Source organism: Salvelinus namaycush, chromosome 5, assembly GCF_016432855.1.
Source record: "Salvelinus namaycush isolate Seneca chromosome 5, SaNama_1.0, whole genome shotgun sequence".
Lineage (NCBI taxonomy): Eukaryota > Metazoa > Chordata > Actinopteri > Salmoniformes > Salmonidae > Salvelinus > Salvelinus namaycush.
Window position 1 is genome coordinate 46,924,071 of NC_052311.1, and position 25,821 is coordinate 46,949,891.

The following is a 25,821-nucleotide window of genomic DNA, read 5'->3' on the forward strand; positions in this document are numbered from 1 at the left end:
CTCGTTGTCCCCAGTCCACCTGGCCGTGCTGCTGCTCCAGTTTCAAGTTGTTCTGCATGCGGCTATGGAACCCTGACCTGTTCACTGTGATTACTATTATTTGACCATGCTGGTCATTTATGAACATTTGAACATCTTGGCCATGTTCTGTTATAATCTCCACCCGGCACAGCCAGAAGAGGACTGGCCACCCCTCATAGCCTGGTTCCTCTCTAGGTTTCTTCCTAGGTTTTGGCCTTTCTAGGGAGTTTTTCCTAGCCACCGTGCTTCTACACCTGCATTGCTTGCTGTTTGGGGTTTTAGGCTGGGTTTCTGTACAGCACTTTGATATATCAGCTGATGTTAGAAGGGCTATATAAATACATTTGATTTGATTTAGATAAATAAAATAAAAATGTGGCTTTGCAGTTATGTCAAATGGGGTGTCTCCATCTAGTGGTTGTTTGTAGGATATGCTCTTGAACGGATACATCTTAATTATGTCAACAGAATAAATTGTTAATGAACTGGATTAGTTCTAAAGAAAACATCTACTGTTGTCTACTGTCATACCATCTGTATAATCACTGTCAAATACAATTTGTTTTAATAGACATCCAACTTTTGACACCATGTATTACAGAGGTGGCTGGTAGGAGGAACTATATGAGCACATGCTCGTTGTAATGGCTGGAATGAAATTAATGGAACAGAGTCATACATATGGTTTCCATGTGTTAGTTACCGTTCCATCCCTTCTTTTCCAGTCATTACAATGAGACTGTCCACCTGTAGCTCCTCCCACCAGCCTCCTCTGGTGTATTAATAAGTAGACAGGACACCATAGTGTTAGCTTTAGGAACGTCTTTACCAAGATAAAACCATATTTTGATACAGAGCATTATGGGTACTGTAGTATATCATGCTACAAGACAGTTAAAACATATTTTATTTTAAACATAATTTATCAATTCTTTGAACAAATTTTAGGTAACAAACAACTAAAATACACACAACCATCAAAAGTAAGGTAGTGACTCAATATATAGGTTTAGGTTTAAATCAAAATGCAAAAACAAGAAAGGACAGAGGAGAAAAACGAGAAATGGTTTGACTGCTCTTCTCCAAACCACGTCTTTGTCAGTCCTTCCCCATGATGACACAAAAACAGAATAACTTCAAAAGTAATATTACATTAACTTCCATAAACATTTACGAGACAAACAAAAAAATACTTGTTTCTATGTGCAACTAGCAACAAATCGTATTAAACATTACAACCACTAGGTATCGGGTGACAAAGGGCTGGAAAATAAAGCATTACCAAAACTATTACCTACAGTAGTTTCAGTTTAACAAAGTCTCTGTATCATCATAAAACATTCAAACTGCAATCAGCTCATGAGCAAACAACACCAACACTATAAACTACAGCAGTTACATTTGAACAAAAGTTCCAGCCTCATAAAATATTCAATCTGGATTCAAAAAATGAGAACACCACATGGGTGTATAATAAAAGCCATAGTACTGTGTGCTATCCACAACTTTTTCTAGCCAAATTGCTGTGTCACTCTCTACCCATAATAGCCTTGACGTTGGAGTAAAGCACTGCATCCTCATCTGTCTCTTGTACTGGCTTACCGTCCCCTTGCTACTTCCCCATCATCTCTTCCCCTTCCTGCTCTTCTTCCGGATCCATCACGCCACTGCCCTCCCCCTCATTCTTCTTCTCTCGTTTGATTTCAGCATAGTCTGACTCTGTGTTGGTGGTCTTCTTCTCTGCCTCCTCAGGAGTCTTCGTCAGTAGGGAGTAGTTGATACTGGCGTAGTCCACCTCTTTTAGTTCTTCCCCTGTGACAGTGTCCTGCAGCACCACTGGTCTGGGGCCCTCCATTTTCAGCTCCCTCCCTCAGCTCCACCTGCAGAGGTGTCTGTTTGCCCCCCACAGCCTGTCCTGCATCTGTCTATGGAGTACATTACAGAAATAATTTTGCAAGGAGTATTTTGTTAGTTTGTTTGTATTGTCTTGTAAATTCCTATTGCCATGTCAATGCTAACAGAATGTTGGTAAAGCTGAATAAAGAAAGAAACTGGTACTGCACCTGTTGGTCTTCAAGTCACCAACTCCAGGTTTATAAAAGGGCTTTTGGAGTCTGGGGTCCTCTCTTTGCGTCTAAGGAAAATATTACAAATGAAATGACTCAATAACTGTATTTTGGAGGGGTTACTAAGTACATCCGTTACAATATGGTGAATTGCATTGGCACTTTTGACAATTCATCTGATGTTCTTGATAGTAAATATAAATATGTCAATAAGACAATCTGCAATTGATTTTGAAAACAACATACTCAGTGAATAGTATCTGTACGACAGTAATAGAATGCATGTACTTTTTACATTTCCCTGTCAAACACAGGAAGATTCAACTGATGGTGGCTGAGAGGGCTGCACCAATCACAAATGCAGTAATCAGTGGTGGGTCCGACAGCAAAGCCAAGATGTCTTTAGATACTTCCTCTATAAAGAGAACAACACATGTATGATTTCAGAAGTGGCTCACAATACTTAGTATCCTCTGAAGAAAAAATATTTTCTCAATCAAAGCATGTAAATCCTCTACTGTATGTTGCGTTCATATTGGGTGGGACTGTGGCTCTCTAACTTATATCTTCACATCCTTGCATTTCTTGTTTATCGTTTTGGGTGTATGTGTATGCAGCTTCTCTCTCACTCTGCCACTTCCTTTACGCTGAAGACAATGTGAAGGTCATAAAATGTACAGTACTTACGTGCCACATTCAATTTCAGTGTCTTCTTGGTTGCGATGATGCCATTGAAGGTCACCAGACATGTGATCTTGGTGCCTTGATGCTTATGGGGTAAGGGTGAAATTTGAGAAGTGGGTTGTTGTGACGCAAGTCAGTTCCTCTTTCTCCTGTATGGTGGTGTTTTCTCTGAGCTCATCAATGTTGTCTCCTGTCCCTCTCCTTGTCCATGTGATGTGAGGAGGAGTTCCAGAGCAGATCCCGGGGCGGTGCAGGTCAGAGAAGCTGGTTCTCCCTCTGTCAGAGCAGGAGTAAACACAGAGGCCTTTTGGGTCAGAGCTGGACACAGGAAATACAAAACTCAGAAGTGAATTTAATATCTGTGTACCAGACATCAGAGAAACAGAATCAGACGCAGTGTGACAGCATCCCAACTACACTAACCCTGTTAAACTTCTCCAAATAAAGCCCATAAAATTCCACCATGTTTAGAAAAAAATCTGACTTTGGAAAAGGAAAGACTTGGGGAGGGTAATCTTGAAATGTATGAATTGGAGGTATGCATCTGTATGTTACAGTCAGTGTACAAAATAACTGACAGCAATAGTCATGCTGTACCTGTCGCTGTGATTTTCATTTTCTCTATGTATGTAAATGGTCTTCCTTTCATTCTGAGTTGATACTCTCCAGTGTCATTCTCTCTGACATCATTGATGATCACATTACAGTTCTTCTTTGTCAGGTCTGTCTTTAGTAGAGACACTCTGTTTTTACCCTCCCCTTGCTTTAGAGGGATCTTTGGAATGGAAAATTATGTGTTTATCCTTATCACAGTTGCCATTTGTAGGGCATTTGTGCATTTGTACCATATTGCTGCGGTAGGCTTGACACTATCAGGGTGATTGAAAGTACATGAAATAACATTCCCTACAGCCACTACAGTTATTTTTTTCTGGAATGAAGGTGATGCTGTATGTGTTTGCAGCTGCTGCTGGGGGGGCCTGTCTTGTTGGAGGGAAATGAATAGTTATGAGTAATACAGGACACACTTGGATACTACTTCACTTGTCCGTAACATTTGTGATGATACAGAATCAGTTTAGATTAAAATGGGTCTTACCATTACAACTACCACATCTGTACAAATACTAATGATTTCAATGTTGACAATACTTTAATGATAAAAGGGACCCTACTTTGACATGTTGCTCTCTCTCTCAGAGAGAAGAGTAGAGCTGCCCAGATGAGGACCCATATCCTGCCTCCACTGCCTCATCAATCAACCAAAACACCAGTGTCTGTCCTTTTTCACCTCTTTCTCTGGTCACCTTGTCTGTTTCCACAGGTCTGGAGCACAGAAAGAGTATAGAATAACATGACAAACAGTGTTATACAAGCAGTGAACATTTAAAATTTACTCTCGCCATGAAACACGTTTTCTGGACATTTGATAAAGAGGGAGGGAGATGGCGTTAGCACGGACCTATACAGGAAGCCGACGGATAGGAATTCCCTGTTACACGGAGACAGCTTCCACCCTACACCCCTAAAAAAGAGCCTCCCCATCAACCAATATAGTCGCATACGCAAGATTTGTAGTACACAGTGAATATGACAAACAAGCCGACTGTCTGGATGAGACTTTCAGACAGTGGGTTACCCAGAGGAAGGGCCGCATGACGCAAGGGATCGTGATAAAAATATGACCCAGGATCATCCACAGATATCAGACCATATCTTACATGAATATAAGTCACTTTGATTTGGCATGCCTTCCAGGTCTCCTACTTGGTCATTGTACATACAGTTGAAGTCGGAAGTTTACATAAACCTTAGCCAAATACATTTAAACTCAGTTTTTCATAATTCCTGTCATTTAATCCTAGTAAAAATTCAGTTTTATGTCAGTTAGGATCACCACTTTATTTTAAGAATGTGAAATGTCAGAATAATAGTAGAGAGAATGATTTATTTTTTCATCACATTCCCAGTGGGTCAGAAATGTACATACACTCAATAAGTATTTGGTAGCATTTCCTTTAAATTGTTTAACTTGGGTCAAACGTTTTGGGTAGCGTTCCACAAGCTTCCCACAATAAGTTGGGTGAATTTTGGCCCATTCCTCCTGACAGAGCTGGTGTAGCTGAGTCAGGTCTGTAGGCCTCCTTGCTCGCACAAGCTTTTTCAGGTCTGCCCACAAATTTTCTATAGGATTGAGGTAAGGGCTTTGTGATGGCCACTCCAATACCTTGATTTTGTTGTCCTGAAGCCATTTTGCCACAACTTTGGAAGTATAATTGGGGTCATTGTCCATTTGGAAGACCCATTTACGACCAAGCTTTAACTTCCTGACTGATGTCTTGAGATGTTGCTTCAACATATCCACATAATTTTGCCATCTAGTTTGTGAAGTGCACCAGTCCCTCCAGCAGCAAAGCACCACCACAACATGATGTTGCCACCCCCATGCTTCACGGTTGGGATGGTATTCTTCGGCTTGCAAGCATCCCCCTTTTTCATCCAAACATAACCATGGTCATTATTGCAAAACAGTTCTATTTTTGTTTCATCAGACCAGAGGACATTTGTCCAAAAAGTATGATATTTGTCCCCATGTGCAGTTGCAAACTGTAGTCTGGCTTTTTAATGGCGGTTTTGGAGCAGTGGCTTCTTCCTTGCTGAGCGGACTTTCAGGTTCTGTCGATATAGGACTCGTTTTACTGTGGATATAGATACTTTTGTACCTGTTTCTTCCAGCATCTTCACAAGGTCCTTTGCTGTTGTTCTGGGATTGATTTGCACTTTTCGCACCAAAGTACGTTCATCTCTAGGAGACAGAACGCATCTCCTTCCTGAGCGGTATGACGGTTGCATGGTCCCATGGTGTTTCTACTTGCATACTAATGTTTGTACAGATGGTACGTGGTACCTTCAGGCGTTTGGAAATTGCTCCCAAGGATGAACCGGACTTGTGGAGGTGTACAATTTTTTTTCTGAGGTCTTGGCTGATTTCTTTTGATTTTGCCATGATGTCAAGCAAAGAGCCACTGAGTTTGAAGGTAGGCCTTGAAATACATCCGCAGATACACCTCCAATTGACTCAAATGATGTCAATTAGCCTATCAGAAGCTTCTAAAGCTATGGCATAATTTTCTGGAATTTTCCAAGCTGTTTAAAGGCACAATCAACTTAGTGTATGTAAACTTCTGACCCACTGGAATTGTGAAACAGTGAATGATAAGTGAAATAATCTGTCTGTAAACAATTGTTGGAAAAATTACTTGTGTCATGCACAAAGTAGATGTCCTAACCGACTTACCAAAACTATAGTTTGTTAACAAGACATTTTTGGAGCGGAAGAAAAACGAGTTTTAATGACTCCAACCTAAGTGTATGTAAACTTCCGACATCAACTGTATATTATTGCTGAGGTTTGGACTAGAAGAAAATGAAAAACATGTCCCTTTGCCATTGTTTCCACTCAAACAAACTGTCAGTGTGAGCATCATGTGCATGAGTATGTGCTCAAACTGGATTATGGGTGAGACTACAGGATTAGAATGTTCCACACACAGTACAGAGCCTGAAAATAGATCTAGTTCACACAGTCAGCACACTTCACTTGTATTGAGGATATGAACTCATCAAAAAAATAAACGTCTTCTCACTGTCAACTGCGTTTATTTTCAGCAAACTTAACATGTGTAAATATTTGTATGAACATAACAAGATTCAACAACTGAGACATAAACTGAACAAGTTCCACAAACATGTGACTAACAGAAATGGAATAATGTGTCCCTGAACAAAGGCGGGGTCAAAATCAAAAGTAACAGTCAGTATCCGTTGTGGCCACCAGCTGCATTAAGTACTGTAGTGCATCTCCTCCTCATGGACTGCACCAGATTTGCCAATACTTGCTGTGAGATGTTACCCCACTCTTCCACCAAGGCACATGCAAGTTCTCGTATATTTCTGGGGGGAATGGCCCTAGCCCTCACCCTCCGATTCAACAGGTCCCAGAAGTGCTCAATGGGATTGAGATCCGGGCTCTTCGCTGGCCACGGCAGAACACTGACATTCCTATCTTGCAGGAAATCACGCACAGAACGAGCAGTATGGCTGGTGGCATTGTCATGCTACAGGGTCATGTCAGGATGAGCCTGCAGAAATGGTACTATATGAGGGAGGAGGATGTCTTCCCTGTAACGCACAGCGTCGAGATTGCCTGCAATGACAACAAGCTTAGTCCGATGATGCTGTGACACACCGCCCCAGACCATGACAGAACCTCCACCTCCAAATCGATCCCGCTCCAGAGTACAGTCCTTGGTGTAATGCTCATTCCTTCAATGATAAACGCGAATCCGACCATCACCCCTGGTGAGACAAAACCGTGACTCGTCAGGGAAGAGCACTTTTTGCCAGTCTTGTCTGGTCCAGCGACGGTGGGTTTGTGCCCATAGGCGACGTTGTTGCCGGTGATGTCTGGTGAGGACAACAGGCCTACAAGTCCTCAGTCCAGCCTCTCACAGCCTATTGCAGACAGTCTGAGCACTGATGGAGGGATTGTGCATTCCTGGTGTAACTCGGGCAGTTGTTGTTGCCATCCTGTACCTGTCCCGCAGGTGTGATGTTTGGAAGTACCGATCCTGTGTAGGTGTTGTTACACGTGGTCTGCCACTGCGAGGATGATCAGCTGTCCGTCCTGTCTCCCTGTTGCGCTGTCTTAGGTGTCTCACAGTACGGACATTGCAATTTATTGCCCTGGCCACATCTGCAGTTCTCATGCCTCCTTGAAGCATGCCTAAGGCACGTTCACGCAGATGAGCAGGGACGCTGGACATCTTTCTTTTGGTGTTTTCAGAGTTAGTAGAAAGGCCTCTTTATTGTCCTAAGTTTTCATAACTGTGACCTTCATTGCCTACCGTCTGTAAGCTGTTAGTGTCTTAATGACCGTTCCACAGGTGCATGTTGTAACAGGTGTCGTCGTCGGATGAAGAGGAATCGGACCAAAGCGCAGCGTGGTAAGTGTTCATGACTTTTTATTTAAACTGAACACTAATCAAAAATAACAAAGTGAATAACCAAAACCGAAACAGTCCTGTCAGGTGTAAAACACTAAACAGAAAACAACTACCCACAAAACTCAGGAAATAGCTGCCTAAGTATGATTCTCAATCAGAGACAACGATAGACAGCTGCCTCTGATTGAGAACCACACCCGGCCAAACACAAAGAAATACAAAACATAGAAATTGAACATAGAATGCCCACCCAAACCACACCCTGACCAAACCAAAACAGAGACATAAAAAGCTCTCTACGGTCAGGGCGTGACACATGTTCATTCATTTTTTATTGTTCATTGAACAAGCATGGGAAACAGTGTTTAAACCCTTTACAATGAAGATCTGAGAAGTGATTTGGATTTTTACGAATTATCTTTGAAAGACAGGGACCGGAAAAAGGGACGTTTCTTTTTTTGCTTAGTTTATCCTCTATTGATCATTGGAAATACGGATTGCTTTCCCTATTAAGGTCTGCCTTTAGGGCTTTTCATCTAGGTCCAAGTTAAAGCATAGGCAGGTAGCCTAGCGGTTATGTGCGTTGGGCCAATAACCAAAAGGTTTCTGTTTGAAATCTCGAGCTGGCAAGGGGAGAAAATCTGCCGTTAAACGCCAACAACTGAATGCTGATGATGTAGATGTCGATTAAGACAGTCCCCCGCACATCTCTGAATCAGAGGGGTTGGGCTAAATGCGGAAGACACATTTCGGTTGGATGCATTCAATTGTGCAACTGACAAGGTATGACAAGACAGTTAGTTGGATCTAAGATTGTGTATTTGATTACCCAATACTTACCAATTACACAATACTTCCTTTGAGCAATTATGTAGTATACATTGTTATTCTGTAAAATTTTATGAGTTTTGTTCAAACTGTTTTATTGTGTTCCCACTTATCCCCAAATGATTAAGCAATTGTCCTATTCCAATGACCATCCTCTCCTTTCTCACAGCCATAACAGCAGATGTATCTCACAGCCTGAATCCCCTGGAGAACCTCAAAGAGTCCACTGCGAACACCAAGCTGTCGGATTTCAAGGATACTGTGTAGGACCTCCTGATAAGCCGGATCAACCTGGCCATGGCGGGGCACCTGGGAGTCAAAGAAGCCTGCCTTCCTTAATGCCATCCGTGGTGTGGGGTCTGAGGATTAAGGGGCCACCCTGCCCCTCTCCCCCACCCCTCCAGAGGAGCTGGCCATCTACACAACCCCAAACACCCAGACTTCTGCCTGAGGGACCTGCCACCCACCCCCACAGCCTTGCCCTTTGACCCGGAGGCTTACATGGGGCGAGTCACGTTCCTGAGGTACAACGTGGTGGTCATGGTGTTCATTCAGTCTCCAGGTCAACAGCGTGGTGATGTTCCTAGAGGCCCTCTCGGTGCAGAGGGTCATGGTGTACTTTGACCTGCTGGCCTCAGAGAAGGACACGGAGAAGAGCCTGGAGGTGTGGAAGGCCCAGGGGGTTGCCCTGTCTAAGGTGTTCTTATGAGGCCCTCCTGTCTGGAGAAACTTGACTTCCCAGGACTCCTGGAGAAGATGGAAAGGGACCTTCCAGAGATCCGGCCCACACCCTCCTCTAGGCCCTGCCCACTCTCACACCAGCACAGCTGGTCACCCAGAAGAGGGACTGCTTCATGGCCCAGGTGTGGGCGGTCACCTTGCTCTTTGACGATGTCTCTGAACCCCTTGGCAATATGTGTAGATTTGCAGCAAACTTGCTTTAAAACTGCAACATTTCTCTAAGTCCCATAGAAAAATGTGTAGAATTGCAGGAAATTAACTCTAAAAACATTTTTTTTCTCTGCAGTCAAGAAGTGTCCCTAAAATATTGTGCTCGTAAGGTGGGTAAACAACATTTTGCCTAGGGCCCCCAAAAGGCTAGGGCTGGCTCTGACTACATGTGTGGGTAGGCAGACCCGTGAGTTACTGCTGCCGCCCATGATCAGTTCGGACTTTTTGTGGCCCCCACCCCCATCAAAGTTGCCCATCCCTGATTTATACCATCGGTAGCCTATAATTACTGTTGAATGACATTTGTGGAGATGGTAGGTTGGAAATAGCCCAAAAAATACACAATTTAAACATGCTTTGAACAGATTACAGAGAACAAACAACTTAAAATACACAACCATTAAAAGTTAGTTAGTGCCTCAATATAAAACAATGTTGAAATAATGCATACTTAAAAGATAAAATTTTCTGCAATACGGGTTAGCTGACAATGTCACGAAAACAATATGCACGCTTTAATGGGGCAGAAGGCCGTGTGTTGTCGTGATTCTGGATGGCCAGATATCTAGCAACAACGACACGAAGCTGCCATGTGGGGAATCGTAGGTGGGTCGTTTCAGCTAGTTTTATCTTGTTCTTGATACCACATCTTGTTTTGACTGATGTCACGTATATGCTAATCTAATATCTAAAAAATGTGTTAGCTAGCTAACCAACAACTGTTACAACTTATTTGAGAGACATTGTGCAAATGTATATGTATTTTCAATAAACATTAGAGACAATATATAGTTTACATGTTGTCAACCATCTAAGCCAACCCAGTTGTACTCCATAGCTGTACACGTGTCTGTTTGGTTGCTAAACAACCAACCCGTCTATAACACACAACTTTTAAAAGCACAATGCACTTTTTTTCTTGATTCATTTCATTTGAGCTCTCTGGCTAGCCCAAAATGAGAATTCTTTATTACATTATGTCAACATTTTCTGCAGTAAATCAGTATCCTATTTACAGAAAGAGTTTGGTTACAACCACACATACTACCTAATATCCCCACCCACAAAAATTAAAGGAAAGAGGAGAAAAAACAGAAATGGTTTGACCTCTCTACTTTTCCAAACCACATCTTTGTCAATCCTTCCTCATGGTGACAAAACAGAATCGTTACAAAAGTAAAATGACACTTCCTTGAAAAACATTACAAAACATACCCAGAACATTCTTCTATGTACAACTAGAAAATATTCTTATTGAAAATGTACAACCACCAGATACATACAGTACCATCTGACACAGGGCTGTAAAACAAAGCATTTACCAAAACTATTAACTACAGTAGTTTCAGTTATTAAACAACATCTCTGTACTATCGTAAAACATTCAAACTGGATTCAGCACATGAGGAAACAACACCAAAACTACAGTAGTTTCAGTTGAACAAAAGTCCCAGTATCATCATAGAACTTTCAATCTGGATTCAGAAAATTATATAAGAACCCATGGCTGTACAATACTGCATTCTATCCCCCACGTTTCTAGCAAAAATATCTGTGTCACTCACCACCACCCATAATAGCCTTGACGTTGGAGTAAAGCGCTGTATCCTCATCTGTCTCTGCTGCTGGCTTACCGTTCTCTTTCTCCACGTCGTTCCCCATCATCATCATTCCACTCCCCTCTCCTCCATCTTCATCCCCTTCATTCTTCATCTCTCGTTTGATTTTGGCGTACTCTGACTCTGTGGTGGTGGTCTTCTTCTCTGCCTCCTCAGGAGTCTTCTTCTTCAGCAGGGAGTAGTTGATGCTGGCGTAGTCCACTTCATTTGGTTCTTCCCTTGTGGAAGATTTTCCCGCGGCTCCACTGGTCTGGGTCCCTCCGTTTTCAGCTCCCTCCCTCAGCACCACCTGCAGAGGGGTCTGTTCACCACCAACAGCCTGTCCTGCATCCATCTATGGAGTAGATTACAGAAAGCACTGTGTTAGGAGTCTTTTATTAGCTTGGTGGTCCCAGATCTGCTTATGCTGTCTTGTAAACTCCTGTTGGCATGTCAATGCTAACTGAATGTTGGTTAAGCTGATTAAAGAAATTAACTGATACTGCACCTGTTGGTCTTCACATGCCACCATCTCCAGGTTCATGAAAGGGCTTTTGGAGTCTGAGTCCTTTGAGATCCTCTGTTTTTGTCTAAGGAAAATATTAGTAATGACATTTCTCAATAACTATATTCTGGAGGGGTTAGCAAGCACTTCCATTACAATATGGTGCAAGGCATTGGCACTTTTGACAATGTATCTGATTCTCTTGATAGTAAATCTGAATTTCTAAAGACAATCTGCAATTGATTTTAAAAACAACACTCAGTTAACACTAACTGTACTTCAGTAATAGAATGCATGTACCTTTTACATTTCCCTGTCAAACACAGGAAGATACAACAGATGGTGGCTGAGAAGGCGGCACCAATCGCAAATGCAGCAATCAGTGGTGGGTCCGACAGCATAGCCAAGATGTCTTTAGATACTTCCTCTATGAAGAGAACAAAGCATGTATGTTTTTAGGAGTGGCTCACAATACTTTGTATCCTCTGATTTTCTTTTTAAATGAAATAATAACATTATATTTTCTCACTCTAAGCATATAAATCCTCTATGCTGCATACACAATGGGTGGGATTGGGAAGCTGTTGCTCTCTAACAAAGTAACAACTTATACCTTTACCTCCTTGCTTTCCTTGGCTCTCTTTTTGGGTGACTTGCAGCTTCTCTCTCACTCTGCCCACTTCATTTGTGCTGACACACTCCACAGTAGTGTTGGTGTGGTTTCCGACATGCATCCTGATGGTGGTGTTCACTGAGGACCTCAACACTGATTTAGTCAGGGAGTACTCCTCAGTGTTAAGCCAGCCTATGAGAGGTAAGGGGACCCCCTGACTGACACACACACAGGTCATGACCTTGGCCTGGATGACACACCCAGAAGCATTGAGAATCACTGGATGGTCTAAAGAGAGACAGAGGGGGAAGATATATCATGGACAATTTCAAGTAAACATGTTTCAAGCTATTTTTAATCAGGTTTGTACAGTGTTGTTTGTACTCACACATCACAGTGACAACAATGGAAGCTGTCAGAGTCCTGTTGAGGTGTTGAGCTCTACACACATAATCCCCAGCAAGTTCTCTTGTCAAGTTAGAGACAACTAGAGCGGCCAGTCCAGAGTTTTTCTGTTCCAAAGCTGTTGTCCCATTCTTACTCCAGTTGAAGTTAGATGATGGTGGGTAGCTGTCAACACTGCAGGTCAGATTCAGGGTATCACCCTCTCTCACTGTGTTACATCCAGAGATCTTGGGTTCCTTCACAACTAGAAAACAAAGTGCATATGCAGGTAATCATGTTCATGAAATATAACTGCTGAATCACAATGAAAGAATGTGTTGTGAAATTAAGGTCATATAATGTACAGTTCTTACATGTCACATTCAATTTCAGTGTCTTCTTAGTGGTGACACTGCCATTGAAGGTCACCAGACATGTGACCTCGGTGCTGTGATCGTTAGCTGAGGGGATAAAGGTCAAAGTTGAGAAGTGGGTTGTTGTGACGCTGGTCAAATCCTCTCTCTTTTGTATAGTGGTGTTGTCTCTGAGCGCAGTGATGTTGTCTCCTGTCCCTCTCCATGTCCATGTGATGTTAGGAGGAGTTCCAGAGCAGATCCCCGGGGCGGTGCAGGTCAGAGAAGCTGGTTCTCCCTCTGTCAGAGAAGGAGTCAACACTGAGGGCTTCTGGGTCAGATCTGGACACAGGAAATACAAACTCAGATGTTAAATTAACATCTGTGTACCAGACATCAGAGGAACATAATCAGACACATTGTTACAGCATACTAACTATGCTACCCCTGTTAAACTGCTCCAAATAATGCCCCAAAAATACCGCCATTGTTTAGAAAAAAGCAGACTTTGAAAAGGGAGACTTGGTGAGGGGAATCTTGTCATTTGTGAATTGGAGGTACAGTGCCTTGCAAAAGTATTCACCCCCTTGGCATTTTTCCTATTTTGTTGCATTACAACCTGTAACTTAAATAGATTTTATTTGGATTTCATGTAGTGGACATACACAAAATTGTCCAAATTGGTGAAGTGAAATTAAAAAAATTACTTGTTTCAAAAAATAAAAAACGGAAAAGTGGTGTGTGCATATCTATTCACCCCCTTTGCTATGAAGCCCCTAAATAAGATCTGGCGCAACCAATTACCTTCAGAAGTCACATAATTAATCAAATAAAGTCCACCTGTGTGTCACATGATCTGTCACATGATCTCAGTATATATACACCTGTTCTGAAAGGCCCCAGAGTCTGCAACACCACTAAGCAAGGGGCACCACAAAGACCAAGGAGCGCTCCAAACAGGTCAGGGACAAAGTTGTGGATAAATACAGATCAGGGTTGGGTTATAAAAGAATAAGAAAATCCATTATTAAAAAATGGAAAAAATATGGCACCGAAAACAAACCTGCCAAGAAAAAGCCATTGCTTATAGAAAAAAATAAGCAAACACGTTTAGTGTTCACCAAAAGGCATGTGGGAGACTCCCCAAACATATGGAAGAAGTTACTCTGGTCAGATGAGACTAAAATTGAGTTTTTTTGGCCATCAAGGAAAACGCTATGTTTGGCACAAACCCAACACCTCTCATCACCACGAGAACACCGTCCACACAGTGAAGTACGGTGGTGGCAGCATACATTTTTCTGTATCCAAGATGGCGTAGCAGTGGCATGTCTGTTTTCATTGTCTTGTCCCGTCCTGTGTATATAACGCTTTTCTTTGTATATATTTTTATTCTCAATTTCCATCTACGGACTGAACATACTCTCCTGCAACCCACCTCACCCAATGTAGTATTTATCTGCTATTTTTTATACTTTAGAACCGGAACCCCCTTCAGAGCTAGCCAGCTAACTAGCTAGTAGTCAGTTAGCCACTGCTAGCGGCCATCACCGTTAACTCGGACATCTGCCAGCCTCAGCCTGGTCAATTCCTGCCAGTCTGCACAGCGCGATATCAACCCAGAGCATATCGGACTGCTTTTCTCTACCACATCTCCGGATTCCTACCGCAGCTCTGAACATTTACTCTGGATCATCGCAGCTAGCTAGCTGCTATCCGAGTGGCTACTCCTGGCTTACGTCTCTATCCAGAAGCAAGCACCAGTTAGCCTGGAGCAAGCCTGGAGCTAGGCCCATCTCCCGGCTAGCTGAAGAGATCCATCAGACAATTCCTGGGCTTCAATAACCTCTTTTGCCAATTGGCCAGGACCCTTTACTGCCGACACGGAGCCCAGCTAATCCATTATGACTGGTCTGCCGATGTAACCGTCTGAGGGGGTTTCAACAGGCTCTCCCGTTGCGACGTCCACCTGAGGCCCATCTGCTAGCCTGCTAGCCCCGGCCTGCTAGCTGTCTGAATCGCCATGTCTCCAGCTCGCCTAGCTACTCACTAGACCCTATGATCACTCGGCTACACATGCCTCTCCCTAATGTCAATATGCCTTATCTATTGCTGTTTTGGTTAGTGATTTGTCTTATTTCACTGTAGAGCCTCCAGCCCTGCTCAATATCCCTTAGCTAGCCCTTTTGTTCCAACCCCCCCCCCCCCCCCCCCACACACATGCGGTGACCGCACTTGGCATAAAGAGACAAAACCTCTCATCGTCATGCAATGCCTAGGCTTACCTCCACTGTACTCACATATTACCATACCCTTGTCTGTACATTATGCCTTGAATTTATTCTTCTGCGCCCAGAAACCTGCTCCTTTTACTCTCTGTTCTGAACGCACTAGACGACCAGTTCTTTTAGCCTTTAGCCGTACTCTTATCCTACTCCTCCTCTGTTCCTCTGGTGATGTAGAGGTTAACCCAGTCCCTGCAGCCCCCAGCATCACTCCCATTACCCAGGCGCTCTCATTTGCTGACTTCTGTAACAGTAAAAGTATTGGTTTCAAGCATGTTAATATTATTGAAATTTCCGTCCCTAACTCTAACATTTCCCGACAAGATAGAACTGCCAAAGCGGGCGGAGTTAGCCTGCAGAGTTCTGTCATACTATCCAGGTCTGTGCCCAAACAATTCGAGCTTCTACTTTTAAATATCCACCTTTCCAGAAACAAGTCTCTCGCCGTTGCCGCTTGTTATAGACCCCCTTCAGCCCCCAGCTGTGCCCTGGACACCACATGTGAATTGATCGCCTCCCATCTATCTTCAGAGTTTGTACTGTTAGGTGATCTAAACTGGGACATGCAGTTCCCTTTGGGCACGTCAGACAGGCGGAAATTCAAGATACTGTCCCCTAGCCCTAAGTAGTTTTAACACCCCGGCCATCCTACAATCTAAGGTAGATGCCCTCAATCTCACACAAATTATCAAGGAACCTACCAGGTACAACCCTAAATCCGTAACCATGGACACCCTCTTAGATATCATCCTGTCCAACTTGCCCTCTAAATACACCTCTGCTGTTTTCAACCAGGATCTCAGCAATCACTGCCTCATTGCCTGCGTGCGTAATGGGTCCACGTTCAAACGACCACCCCTCATCACTGTCAAACGCTCCCTAAAACACTTCAGCGAGCAGGCCTTTCTAATCAACCTGGCCCGGGTATCCTGGAAGGATATTGACCTCATCCCGTCAGTAGAGGATGCCTGTTTGCTCTTTAAAAGTGCTTTCCGCTCCATCTTAAATAAGCATGCCCCATTCAAAAAAGTTTAAATTAAGAACAGATATATCCCTTGGTTGAAAGCCCTTGACCAGCACAAAAAAATCCGGTGGCATTCTGCATTAGCATAAAATAGCCCCCGTGCTATACAACTTTTCAGGGAAGTCAGGAACCAATATACTCAGATAGTTAGGAAAGCTAAGGCTAGCTTTTTCAAACAGAAATTTGCTTCCTGTAGCACTAATTCCCAAAAGTTTTGGGACACTGTAGAGTACATGGAGAATAAGAGCACCTCTTCCCAGCTGCCCACTGCACTGAGGATAGGAAACACTGTCACCACCGATAAATATACGATAATCGATCATTTCAATAAGCATTTTTCCACGGCTGGCCATGCTTTCCACTTGGCTAATCCTACCCCGGCCAACATCTCAGCACCCCCTGCGGCAACTTGCCCCCCCCCCCCCCCCCGATTCTCCTTCACCCAAATCCAGACAGCTGATGTTCTGAAAGAGCTGCAAAATCTGGATCCCTACAAATCAGCTGGGCTAGACAATCTGGACCCTCTCATTCTAAAATTATCCGCCGCAATTGTTGCAACCCCTATTACTAGCCTATTCAACCTCTTTCGTATCGTCTGAGATCCCCAAAGATTGGAAAGCTGCCGCGGTCATCCCCCTCTTCAAAGGGGGAGACACTCTAGACCCAAACTGTTATAGACCTATATCCATCCTGCCCTACCTTTCTAAAATCTTCGAAAGCCAAGTTAACAGATCCCCCGACCATTTCGAATCCCACTGTACCTTCTCCACTATGCAATCTGGTTTCCGAGCTGGTCATGGATGCACCTCAGCCATGCTCAAGGTCCTAAACGATATCATAACCGCCATCGATAAGAGATAATACTGTGCAGCCATCTTCATTGACTGGCCAAGGCTTTCGACTCTGTCAATCACCGCATTCTTATCGGCAGACTCAATAGCCTTGGCTTCTCAAATGACTGCCTCGCCTGGTTCACCAACTTCTTCAGTGTGTCAAATCGGAGGGCCTGTTGTCTGGACCTTTGGAAGTCTCTATGGGGGTGCCACAGGGTTAAATTATCGGGCATTCTTTTCTCTGTATATATCAATGATGTCGCTCTTGCTGCTGGTGATTCTCTGATCCACCTCTACACAGACAACACCATTCTGTATACATCTGGCCCTTCTTTGGACACTGTGCAAACAAACCTCCAAACGAGCTTCAACGCCATACAACACTCCTTCCGTGGCATCCAACTGCTTTTAAATGCTAGTAAAAATAAGTGCATGCTCTTCAACCGATTGCTGCCCGCCAACCCCCCCCCCCCCCCCCCCCCCCCGACTAGCATCACTACTCTGGATGGTTCTGACCTAGAATATGTGGACAACTACAAATACCTACTTGCCTGGTTGTACTGTAAACTCTCCTTCCAGACTCACATTAAGCATCTCCAATCCAAAATTAAATCTAGAATTGGCTTCCTATTTCGCAACAAAGCCTCCTTCACTCACACTGCCAAACATACCCTCGTTAAAACTGACTATCCTTGACTTTGCGATGTCCTTTACAAAATAGGCCCCAACACTCTACTAGGCTAACGGGCTGTTGTCTATCAGTGTCATCCGTTTTGTCACGAAAGCCCCATATACTACCCACCACTGCAACCTGTATGCTCTCGTTGGCTGGCCTTCACTACACATTCGTCACCAAACCGACTGGCTCCAGGTCATCTATAAGTCTTTGCTAGGTAAAGCCCCGCATTATCTCAGCTCACTGGTCACCATAACAACACCCACCCATAGCACGCGCTCCAGCAGGTATATTGCACTGGTCATCCCCAAAGCCAACACTTCCTTTGGCCGCCTTTCCTTCTAGTTCTCTGCTGCCAATAACTGGAACGAATTGCAAAAATCTCTGAAGCTGGAGTCTTATATCTCCCTCTCTAACTTTAAGCATCAGCTGTCAGAGCAGCTGTACACAACCAATCTGTAAATAGCACACCCAACTACCTCATCCACATATTGTTATTTATCCTCTTGCTCTTTTGCACCCCAGTATCTCTACTTGCACATCATCATCTGCACATCTGTCACTCCAGTGTTAATGCTAAATTGTAATTATTTTGCCTCTGTAGCCTATTTATTACCTTACCTCCCTACTCTTCTACATTTGCACACACTATACAAATATTTTTCTATTGTGTTTTTGACTGTACGTCTGTTTATGTGTAACTCTGTTGTTTTTGTCGCACTGCATTGCTTTAGCTTGGCCAGGTCACAGTTGTAAATGAGAACTTGTTCTCAACTGGCCTACCTGGTTAAATAAAGGTGAAATAAAATAAATAAAAATGCTGTGGGGATGTTTTTCATCGGCAGGGACTGGGAAACTGGTCAGAATTGAAGGAGTGATGGACGGCACTAAATACCTGTTTCAGTCATCCAGAGATTTTAGACTGAGACGGAGGTTCACCTTCCAGCAGGACAATGACCCTAAGCATACTGCTAAAGCAACACTCAAGTGGTTTAAGGGGAAACATTTAAATGTCTTGGAATGGCCTAGTCAAAGCCCAGACCTCAATCCAATTGAGAATCTGTGGTATGACTTAAAGATTGCTGTACACCAGCAGGAACCCATCCAACTTGAAGGAGCTGGAGCAGTTTTGCCTTGAATGGGCAAAAATCCCAGTGGCTTGATGTGCCAAGCTTATAGAGACATACCCCAAGAGACTTGCAGCTGTAATTGCTGCAAAAGGTGGCTCTACAAAGTATTGACTTGGGGGGGGTGAATAGTTATGCACGCTCAAGTTTTCTGTTTTTTAAATTTATTTCTTGTTTGTTTCACAATAAAAAATACTTTGCATCTTCAAAGTGGTAGGCATGTTGTGTAAATCAAATGATACAAACCCCACAAAAATCTATTTTGATTCCACGTTGTAAAGCAACAAAATAGGAAAAATGCCAATGGGGGTGAATACTTTCGCAAGGCACTGTATGTACCTGTATGTTAAAGTCAGTGTACATATTTAACTATAGTACTAGTCATGTCAAAGTAGCTAACAGTAATAGTCATGCTGTACCTGTCACTTTGATTTTCATTTTCTGTGGGTATGTATATGGTCCTCCTATCATTCTGTATTGATACTGTCCAGCATCATTCTCTCTGATGTCGTTGATGATCACACTACAGTTCCCCTTTGTCAGGTCTGTCTCCAGTAGATACACTCTATGTTTATAACCCTCCTGAGCTTTAGAGGGATCTTTGGAGTGGAAAATTATGTTTTCATCCTGACCACATTTGCCATTTTTAGGGCACTTGAACCATATTGCAGTGGTAGGCTCTACGTGATCAGGGTGAGTGAAGGTACATGAAATAACAGCACATAGTCCCTTCTCTACTGTTTTCTCTGCTGGACTGAAGGTGATTCTCCAGGGTCTTGCTGTTGGTGGTGCTACCTGTTCTGATGGAGGGAAATTAATACAGACATGAGTAATACAGAAAGCACTTCACTTGTTCGTAACATTTTTGATGGTACAGAATCAGTTTGGATTAAAATGTGTTACCACATCTATACAGCTACTAAGGATTTCAATATTGACAATACTTTAATGATAAAAGGGACCCTACTTTGACATGTTGCTCTCTCTCTCCGAGAGAAGAGTAGAGCTGCCCAGATGAGGACCCACATCCCGCCTCCACTGCCTCATCAATCAACCACAACACCAGTGTCTGTCCTTTTTCACCTCTTTCTCTGGTCACCTTGTCTGTTTCCACAGGTCTGGAGCACAGAGAGTATAGAATAACATGATAAATAATGTTATGATAATAACTACACATCCCATTCCCAGCGGTGCAAGGAGACTACATAGGCGTTCATAACATCTGACGTGAATGTTTCTTGAAACGTTTCTGATTTTTACAACCTTCTTTGCACATTTTTTCAACTTTAATTTCATGCACAGAAAGAATATGTCCTAGTAATGCTTTATTTTACCACAATTGACTGGAATTTATTTATAAACCAAATTTATTAGACATGGACATTCATTGTAACAAATATGAGAAAGTACCAATATTTTCTACCAAGGACCAAAGAGTTACTAGTTTTGTTAAATCATTTCAAGTAATATCCAGAGTTTTTTCTTCTCCCAAGTACTTTAACAGTTGGTTTAGCCATGCAGAGAATAAGACTGAATCAGCACATTACCTCTCTCTGTGTGCTCTCTCTTCCTGTTGACTGTGAACCCTGTGTGAGTCTCTGATGGGTGTGAACTGTCACTTCATGTCCCCAGTCTGTTACTCCTCCCTCTAACCCGGTGCTGCAGTCTAGGAAGTCCCTCTGTATTGCATATCACCCAGCCAATGTTCCCTCAATGTTTTGGGGGCACTGAGCACATTTTGTCTCTTTTGAGCAGAAACTTGAATGTTGTGAGAATTTTGTGCAACTTCTGTCGCACGTCTACAGTGAACACTGAGGGTGTACCCTTACAGTTTTAGACAGTAGCCAATAGGCTATTGTGGCTTTTTGAACATAATGTAGGCCTACCAACAACACCAATGGAACAAATCCCATAATATTTTCACATGGAAATAGCTTTTGACTTCTTTGATTTAGCCTAGAGTAGCCTATGTGTGGTGTTCATTGCATGCCTACATTGCATGATACTTTTATTGTAAAAATTACATTATGAAGGGCTTGACATGAATTAATGATTTTTTACTTGATCTGTAACAGCATGGGCCAAATAGTAAATTGCATTGTATTGTGTTGTATGATGCAACAAACCACTTTAGAATATAAAATGTATTATTATTACTACCACACAGAGAATTAGATAATGTAGGCTACCCCACTGCCTATTATCTTATTTGCATATTCAAGCCGCTCTCAAAACACAACACTGCCCTTTTAATTAAGACATAAGCTTTTTACCTGACCAGCTTTTGAAAGACAGTTTGAAATGTAGCCTATACGTTTTGTGCTCTTGTAGGAAGCAGTAACTCCCCATTGCTGACCGACACTTATCTATAACTGGGCTAATATCTCGCCAACAATAAATAATATCAACAAATGTGCACACGGCTCTGCGTTATCTGAACTGATCTTAAAAGCACATTCACTCACCAGTGATTGAAAGACCACTCGTGAAATACTAATTCTACTCCATTGCGCTCTGGCTCTGACTACAACAAAATCACAGACTCAATCTTGCAAAGTTAGATTTGTTTTGGTTTGTCGCATTGAAAAGGGGCTAATATAATATATATAATATAATTAAGCAATAAGGCCCAAGAAGGTGTTGCATATGGCCAATATACTACGGCTAAGGGCTGTTCTTAAGCATGACGCATTGCAACGTAGAGTGCCTGGACACAGACCTTTGCCATAGTACAGTCGTGGCCAAAAGTTTTGAGAATGACACAAATATTAATTTTCACAAAGTTTGCTGCCTCAGTTTGTATGATGGCAATTTGCATATACTCCAGAATGTTATGAAGAGTGATCAGATGAATTGCAATGCATTGCAAAGTCCCTCTTTGCCATGCAAGTGAACTGAATCCCAACAAAAACATTTCCACTGCATTTCAGCCCTGCCACAAAAGGACCAGCTGACATCATGTCAGTGATTCTCTCGTTAACACAGGTGTGAGTGTTGACGAGGACAAGGCTGGAGATCACTCTGTCATGCTGATTGAGTTCGAATAACAGACTGGAAGCTTCAAAAGGAGGCTGGTGCTTGGAATCATTGTTCTTCCTCTGTCAATCATGGTTACCTGCAAGGAAACACGTGCCGTCATCATTGCTTTGCACAAAAAGGGCTTCACAGGCAAGGATATTGCTGCCAGTAAGATTGCACCTAAATCAACCATTTATCGGATCATCAAGAACTTCAAGGAGAGCGGTTCAATTGTTGTGAAAAAGGCTTAAGGGCGCCCCAGAAAGTCCAGCAAGCGCCAGGACCGTCTCCTAAAGTTGATTCAGCTGTGGGATCGGGGCACCACCAGTACAGAGCTTGCTCAGGAATGGCAGCAGGCAGGTGTGAGTGCATCTGCACGCACAGTGAGGCGAAGACTTTTGGAGGATGGCCTGGTGTCAAGAAGGGAAGCAAAGTAGCCACTTCTCTCCAGGAAAAACATCAGGGACAGACTGATATTCTGCAAAAGGTACAGGGACTGGACTGCTGAGGACTGGGGTAAAGTCATTTTCTCTGATGAATCCCTTTTCCGATTGTTTGGGGCATCCGGAAAAAAAGCTTGGCCGGAGAAGACAAGGTGAGCGCTACCATCAGTCCTGTGTCATGCCAACAGTAAAGCATCCTGAGACCATTCATGTGTGGGGTTGCTTCTCAGCCAAGGGAGTGGGCTCACTCACAATTTTGCCTAAGAACACAGCCATGAATAAAGAATGGTACCAACATGAGAGCAACTTCTCCCAACCATCCAGGAACAGTTTGGTGACAAACAATGCCTTTTCCAGCATGATGGAGCACCTTGCCATAAGGCAAAAGTGATAACTAAGTGGCTCGGGGAACAAAACATTGATATTTTGGGTCCATGGCCAGGAAACTCCCCAGACCTTAATCCCATTGAGAATTTGTGGTCAATCCTCAAGAGGCGGGTGGACAAACAAAACCCCACAAATTCTGACAAACTCCAAGCATTGATTATGCAAGAATGGGCTGCCATCAGTGAGGATGTGGCCCAGAAGTTAATTGACAGCATGCCAGGACGGATTGCAGAGGCCTTGAAAAAGAAGGGTCAACACTGCAAATATTGACTCTTTGCATCAACTTCATGTAATTGTCAATAAAAGCCTTTGACACTTATGAAATGCTTGTAATTATACTTTAGTATTCCATGAAGCAGCAAACTTTGTGGAAATTAATATTTGTGTCATTCTCAAAACTTTTGGCCACGACTGTATAATGGCCATACATCACAAATCCCCGAGGTGCCTTATTGCTATTGTAAACTGGTTACCAACGTAATTAGAGCAGTAAATGTAATTGTTTTGTCATACCCGTGTTATATGGTCTGATATACCACTGCTGTCAACCAATCAGCATTCAGGGCTCGGACCACCCAGTTTACAATGTTGATTTGATCACAGAAAAATGTTTGATCTATATAGTGCAAACTAATGGAGCGAACTCAGTGAAGTTCAATCTTTTGCGTCTGCGCAGCATGGCATTTCTTCTGCGCAGCAGTCCTATATACAGTACAGCCTTACTGTACTGTATATAGACCATAATCAACCCAAACCCATCAACAAACCCATCAATCCAGACCCATCAAATAACTTTGACTAACACTTCAATCCCCATAGCTCTTATATTCAGAGTGAGTTTTATTTCACAGTTTCTATCAGAGAGGCTGCACTGTTAATACTCAGAAGCATTATACTCATAAGACGGTTGTATTATTGTAACATTACACTAAATGTGAATAATATGGAGAATGCCTCGCATTGGATAAAGATATATAGTGCATTCGGAAAGTATTCAGACCCCTTGACTTTCTCCACATTTTGTTACGTTAAAGCCGTATTCTAAAATGGATTACATAAATGTTTTCCCCTCATCAATCTACACACAATACTCCTATACTGGACTCGCTAAATGTACAGTAGCCCTTATCCAGTTAGCTAAACACTCAAATAACTCTATGAGAAGCAGGGTGCCGTTTTGGAAGTTTACTTGAATCACAGTGTGAAAATGCAACAAACATAAAAGTACGTTTTCAGTTACCAGGTTTTGAATTTTAGTGAGGTCCGTAGGTGGTATTTAAAAAAAAAAGTTTAAGCATTTTACTGCATTTCTATACAATACTTTTTTTAAAAGTTATTTGGATTACAGAGAAAACAAGCAAAAATTATCCCAGATATTATCACCTTGGTTGATGTAGGTTCATTCACCTCAGTCGATCTAAAAGCACATAGCTTATTAGCTATTCCATTGTAATGTTATATCTCTGAAAGGGGGGAAATATGAGAAAGAATTCACATTGACACCTAAAATCAGTGACTGTTCAGTCAGTTGTAATGATGAATTGCATAAAATCATCAAATCTTCATACATACAATACATTACCAAAAGTATGTGGACACCTTTTCATTGAACATCTCATTTCAAAACCATGGGCATTGATATAGAGTTGGTCCCTCCTTTGCTGTTATAACAGCCTCCACTCCTCTGGGAAGGATTTCTACTAGATGTTGGAACATTGCTGCAGGGAATTGCTTAGCAATCAGCCACAAGAACATTAGTGAGGTAGGGCACTAACGTTGGCGATTAAGCCTGGCTCGCAGTCTCTGTTCCAATTCATCCCAAAGGTGTTCGATGGGGTTGAGGTCAGGGCTCTGTGCAGGCCAGACAAGTTCTTCCACAACGATCTCAACCAACCATTTCTGTTTTGACTTCGCTTTGTGCACGGGAGCACAACGTCTGGGGATAGTGAGTTTCATGCTGAAACAGGAAAGGGCCTTCTCCAAACTGTTGCCACAAATTTGGAAGCACAAAATCATCTAGAATGTCATTGTATGCTGTAGCATTAATATAGCCCAAACCATGAAAAACAGCCGCAGACCATTATTCCTCCTCAACCAAACTTTACAGTTGGCACTATGCATTCTGGCAGATAGCGTTCTCCTGGCATCAGCCAAACACAGATTTGTCCGTAGGACTGCCAGTTGGTGAAGGGTGATTTATCAGTCCAGAAAATGAGTTTCCACTGCTTCAGAGTACAATGGTAGCGAGCTTTGCACCACTCCAGCATTGCGCATGGGGATCTTAGAATTGTGTGCGGCTGCTCGGCCATGGAAACACATTTCATGAAGCTCATGAGGAACAGTTCTTGTGCTGACGTTGCTTCCAGAGGCCGTTTGGAACTCGGTAGTGAGTGTTGGAACCGAGGACAGACGATTTTTACGAGCTACGCGCTTCAGTACTCTGCGGTCCCTTCTCTAAGCTTGTGTGGCCTACTCTACCACTTTGTCTGTGAGCTTGTGTGGTCAACCACTTCAGTGCTGAGCCATTGTTGCTCCTAGAAGTTTCCACTTCACAATAACAACATTTACAGTTGACCGGGGCAGCTCTAGCAGCGCAGAAATTTGACAAACTAACTTGTTGGAAAGGTGTCATCCTATGATGGTAACACTTTGAAAGTCACAGTATGGGCCATTCTACTGTCAATGTTTGTGTATGAAGATTGCATGGCTTTGTGCTCGATTTTATACACCTTTCAGCAATGGGTGTTGCTGAAATAGCCACTAATTTGAATTGGTATCCACATACTTTTGTATATATAGTGTATCGCTTTTCTCAAACAATAGTGTTCACGTTTTTTATTCCTAGGCATTACTAATCAAGCTCCGCACAAACAGATATCAATGGCGCACAGAGATGATCGTATTATCACATTCACACGAAATATTAGAATATTACTTATGATTCTGTAATAATATCAGTGATGTAGCGGTAAAAAAGGTGGATAATGGGTTAACTATATACTCCAGCGGACAATCGAGA

At 42.8% G+C, this 25,821-nt stretch overlaps 1 protein-coding gene, 1 long non-coding RNA gene and 1 pseudogene across 2 annotated transcripts; 1 reads left to right on the plus strand and 2 right to left on the minus strand.

Annotated features, from left to right (window-relative positions):
• Positions 1-976: 976 nt before the first annotated feature.
• LOC120047569 lies at positions 977-2,496 on the minus strand. Its single transcript, XR_005476903.1, has 3 exons — positions 2,376-2,496; positions 2,085-2,155; positions 977-1,946 (listed from the first exon to the last, which is right to left on the minus strand). It is a non-coding gene; the product is annotated as an uncharacterized LOC120047569 (long non-coding RNA).
• A 6,253-nt stretch (positions 2,497-8,749) lies between these two features.
• On the plus strand, positions 8,750-9,549 carry LOC120047139 (annotated as a pseudogene).
• Positions 9,550-10,546: 997 nt separating this feature from the next.
• Positions 10,547-19,748, minus strand: LOC120047140 (sialic acid-binding Ig-like lectin 5). The gene is made up of 7 exons (XM_038992675.1): positions 19,374-19,748; positions 13,031-13,351; positions 12,661-12,921; positions 12,279-12,560; positions 11,960-12,086; positions 11,663-11,744; positions 10,547-11,509 (listed from the first exon to the last, which is right to left on the minus strand). Exons 1-7 carry the CDS (start codon positions 19,423-19,425, stop codon positions 11,114-11,116), a joined length of 1,521 nt encoding a protein of 506 aa, XP_038848603.1. The 5' UTR covers positions 19,426-19,748; the 3' UTR covers positions 10,547-11,113.
• Between the last annotated feature and the right edge of the window lie 6,073 nt (positions 19,749-25,821).

Coding starts and splice junctions, on each gene's coding strand:
- LOC120047140 (XM_038992675.1), bottom strand. CDS start 19,425: ATGATAGGAGGACCATATACATACCCACAGAAAATGAAAATCAAAGTG. Junction 11,745..11,959: donor TTGACAGGGAAATGTAAAAG/GTACATGCATTC, acceptor TATTTTCCTTAG/ACAAAAACAGAGGATCTCAA. Junction 11,510..11,662: donor TGGCATGTGAAGACCAACAG/GTGCAGTATCAG, acceptor TCTACTCCATAG/ATGGATGCAGGACAGGCTGT.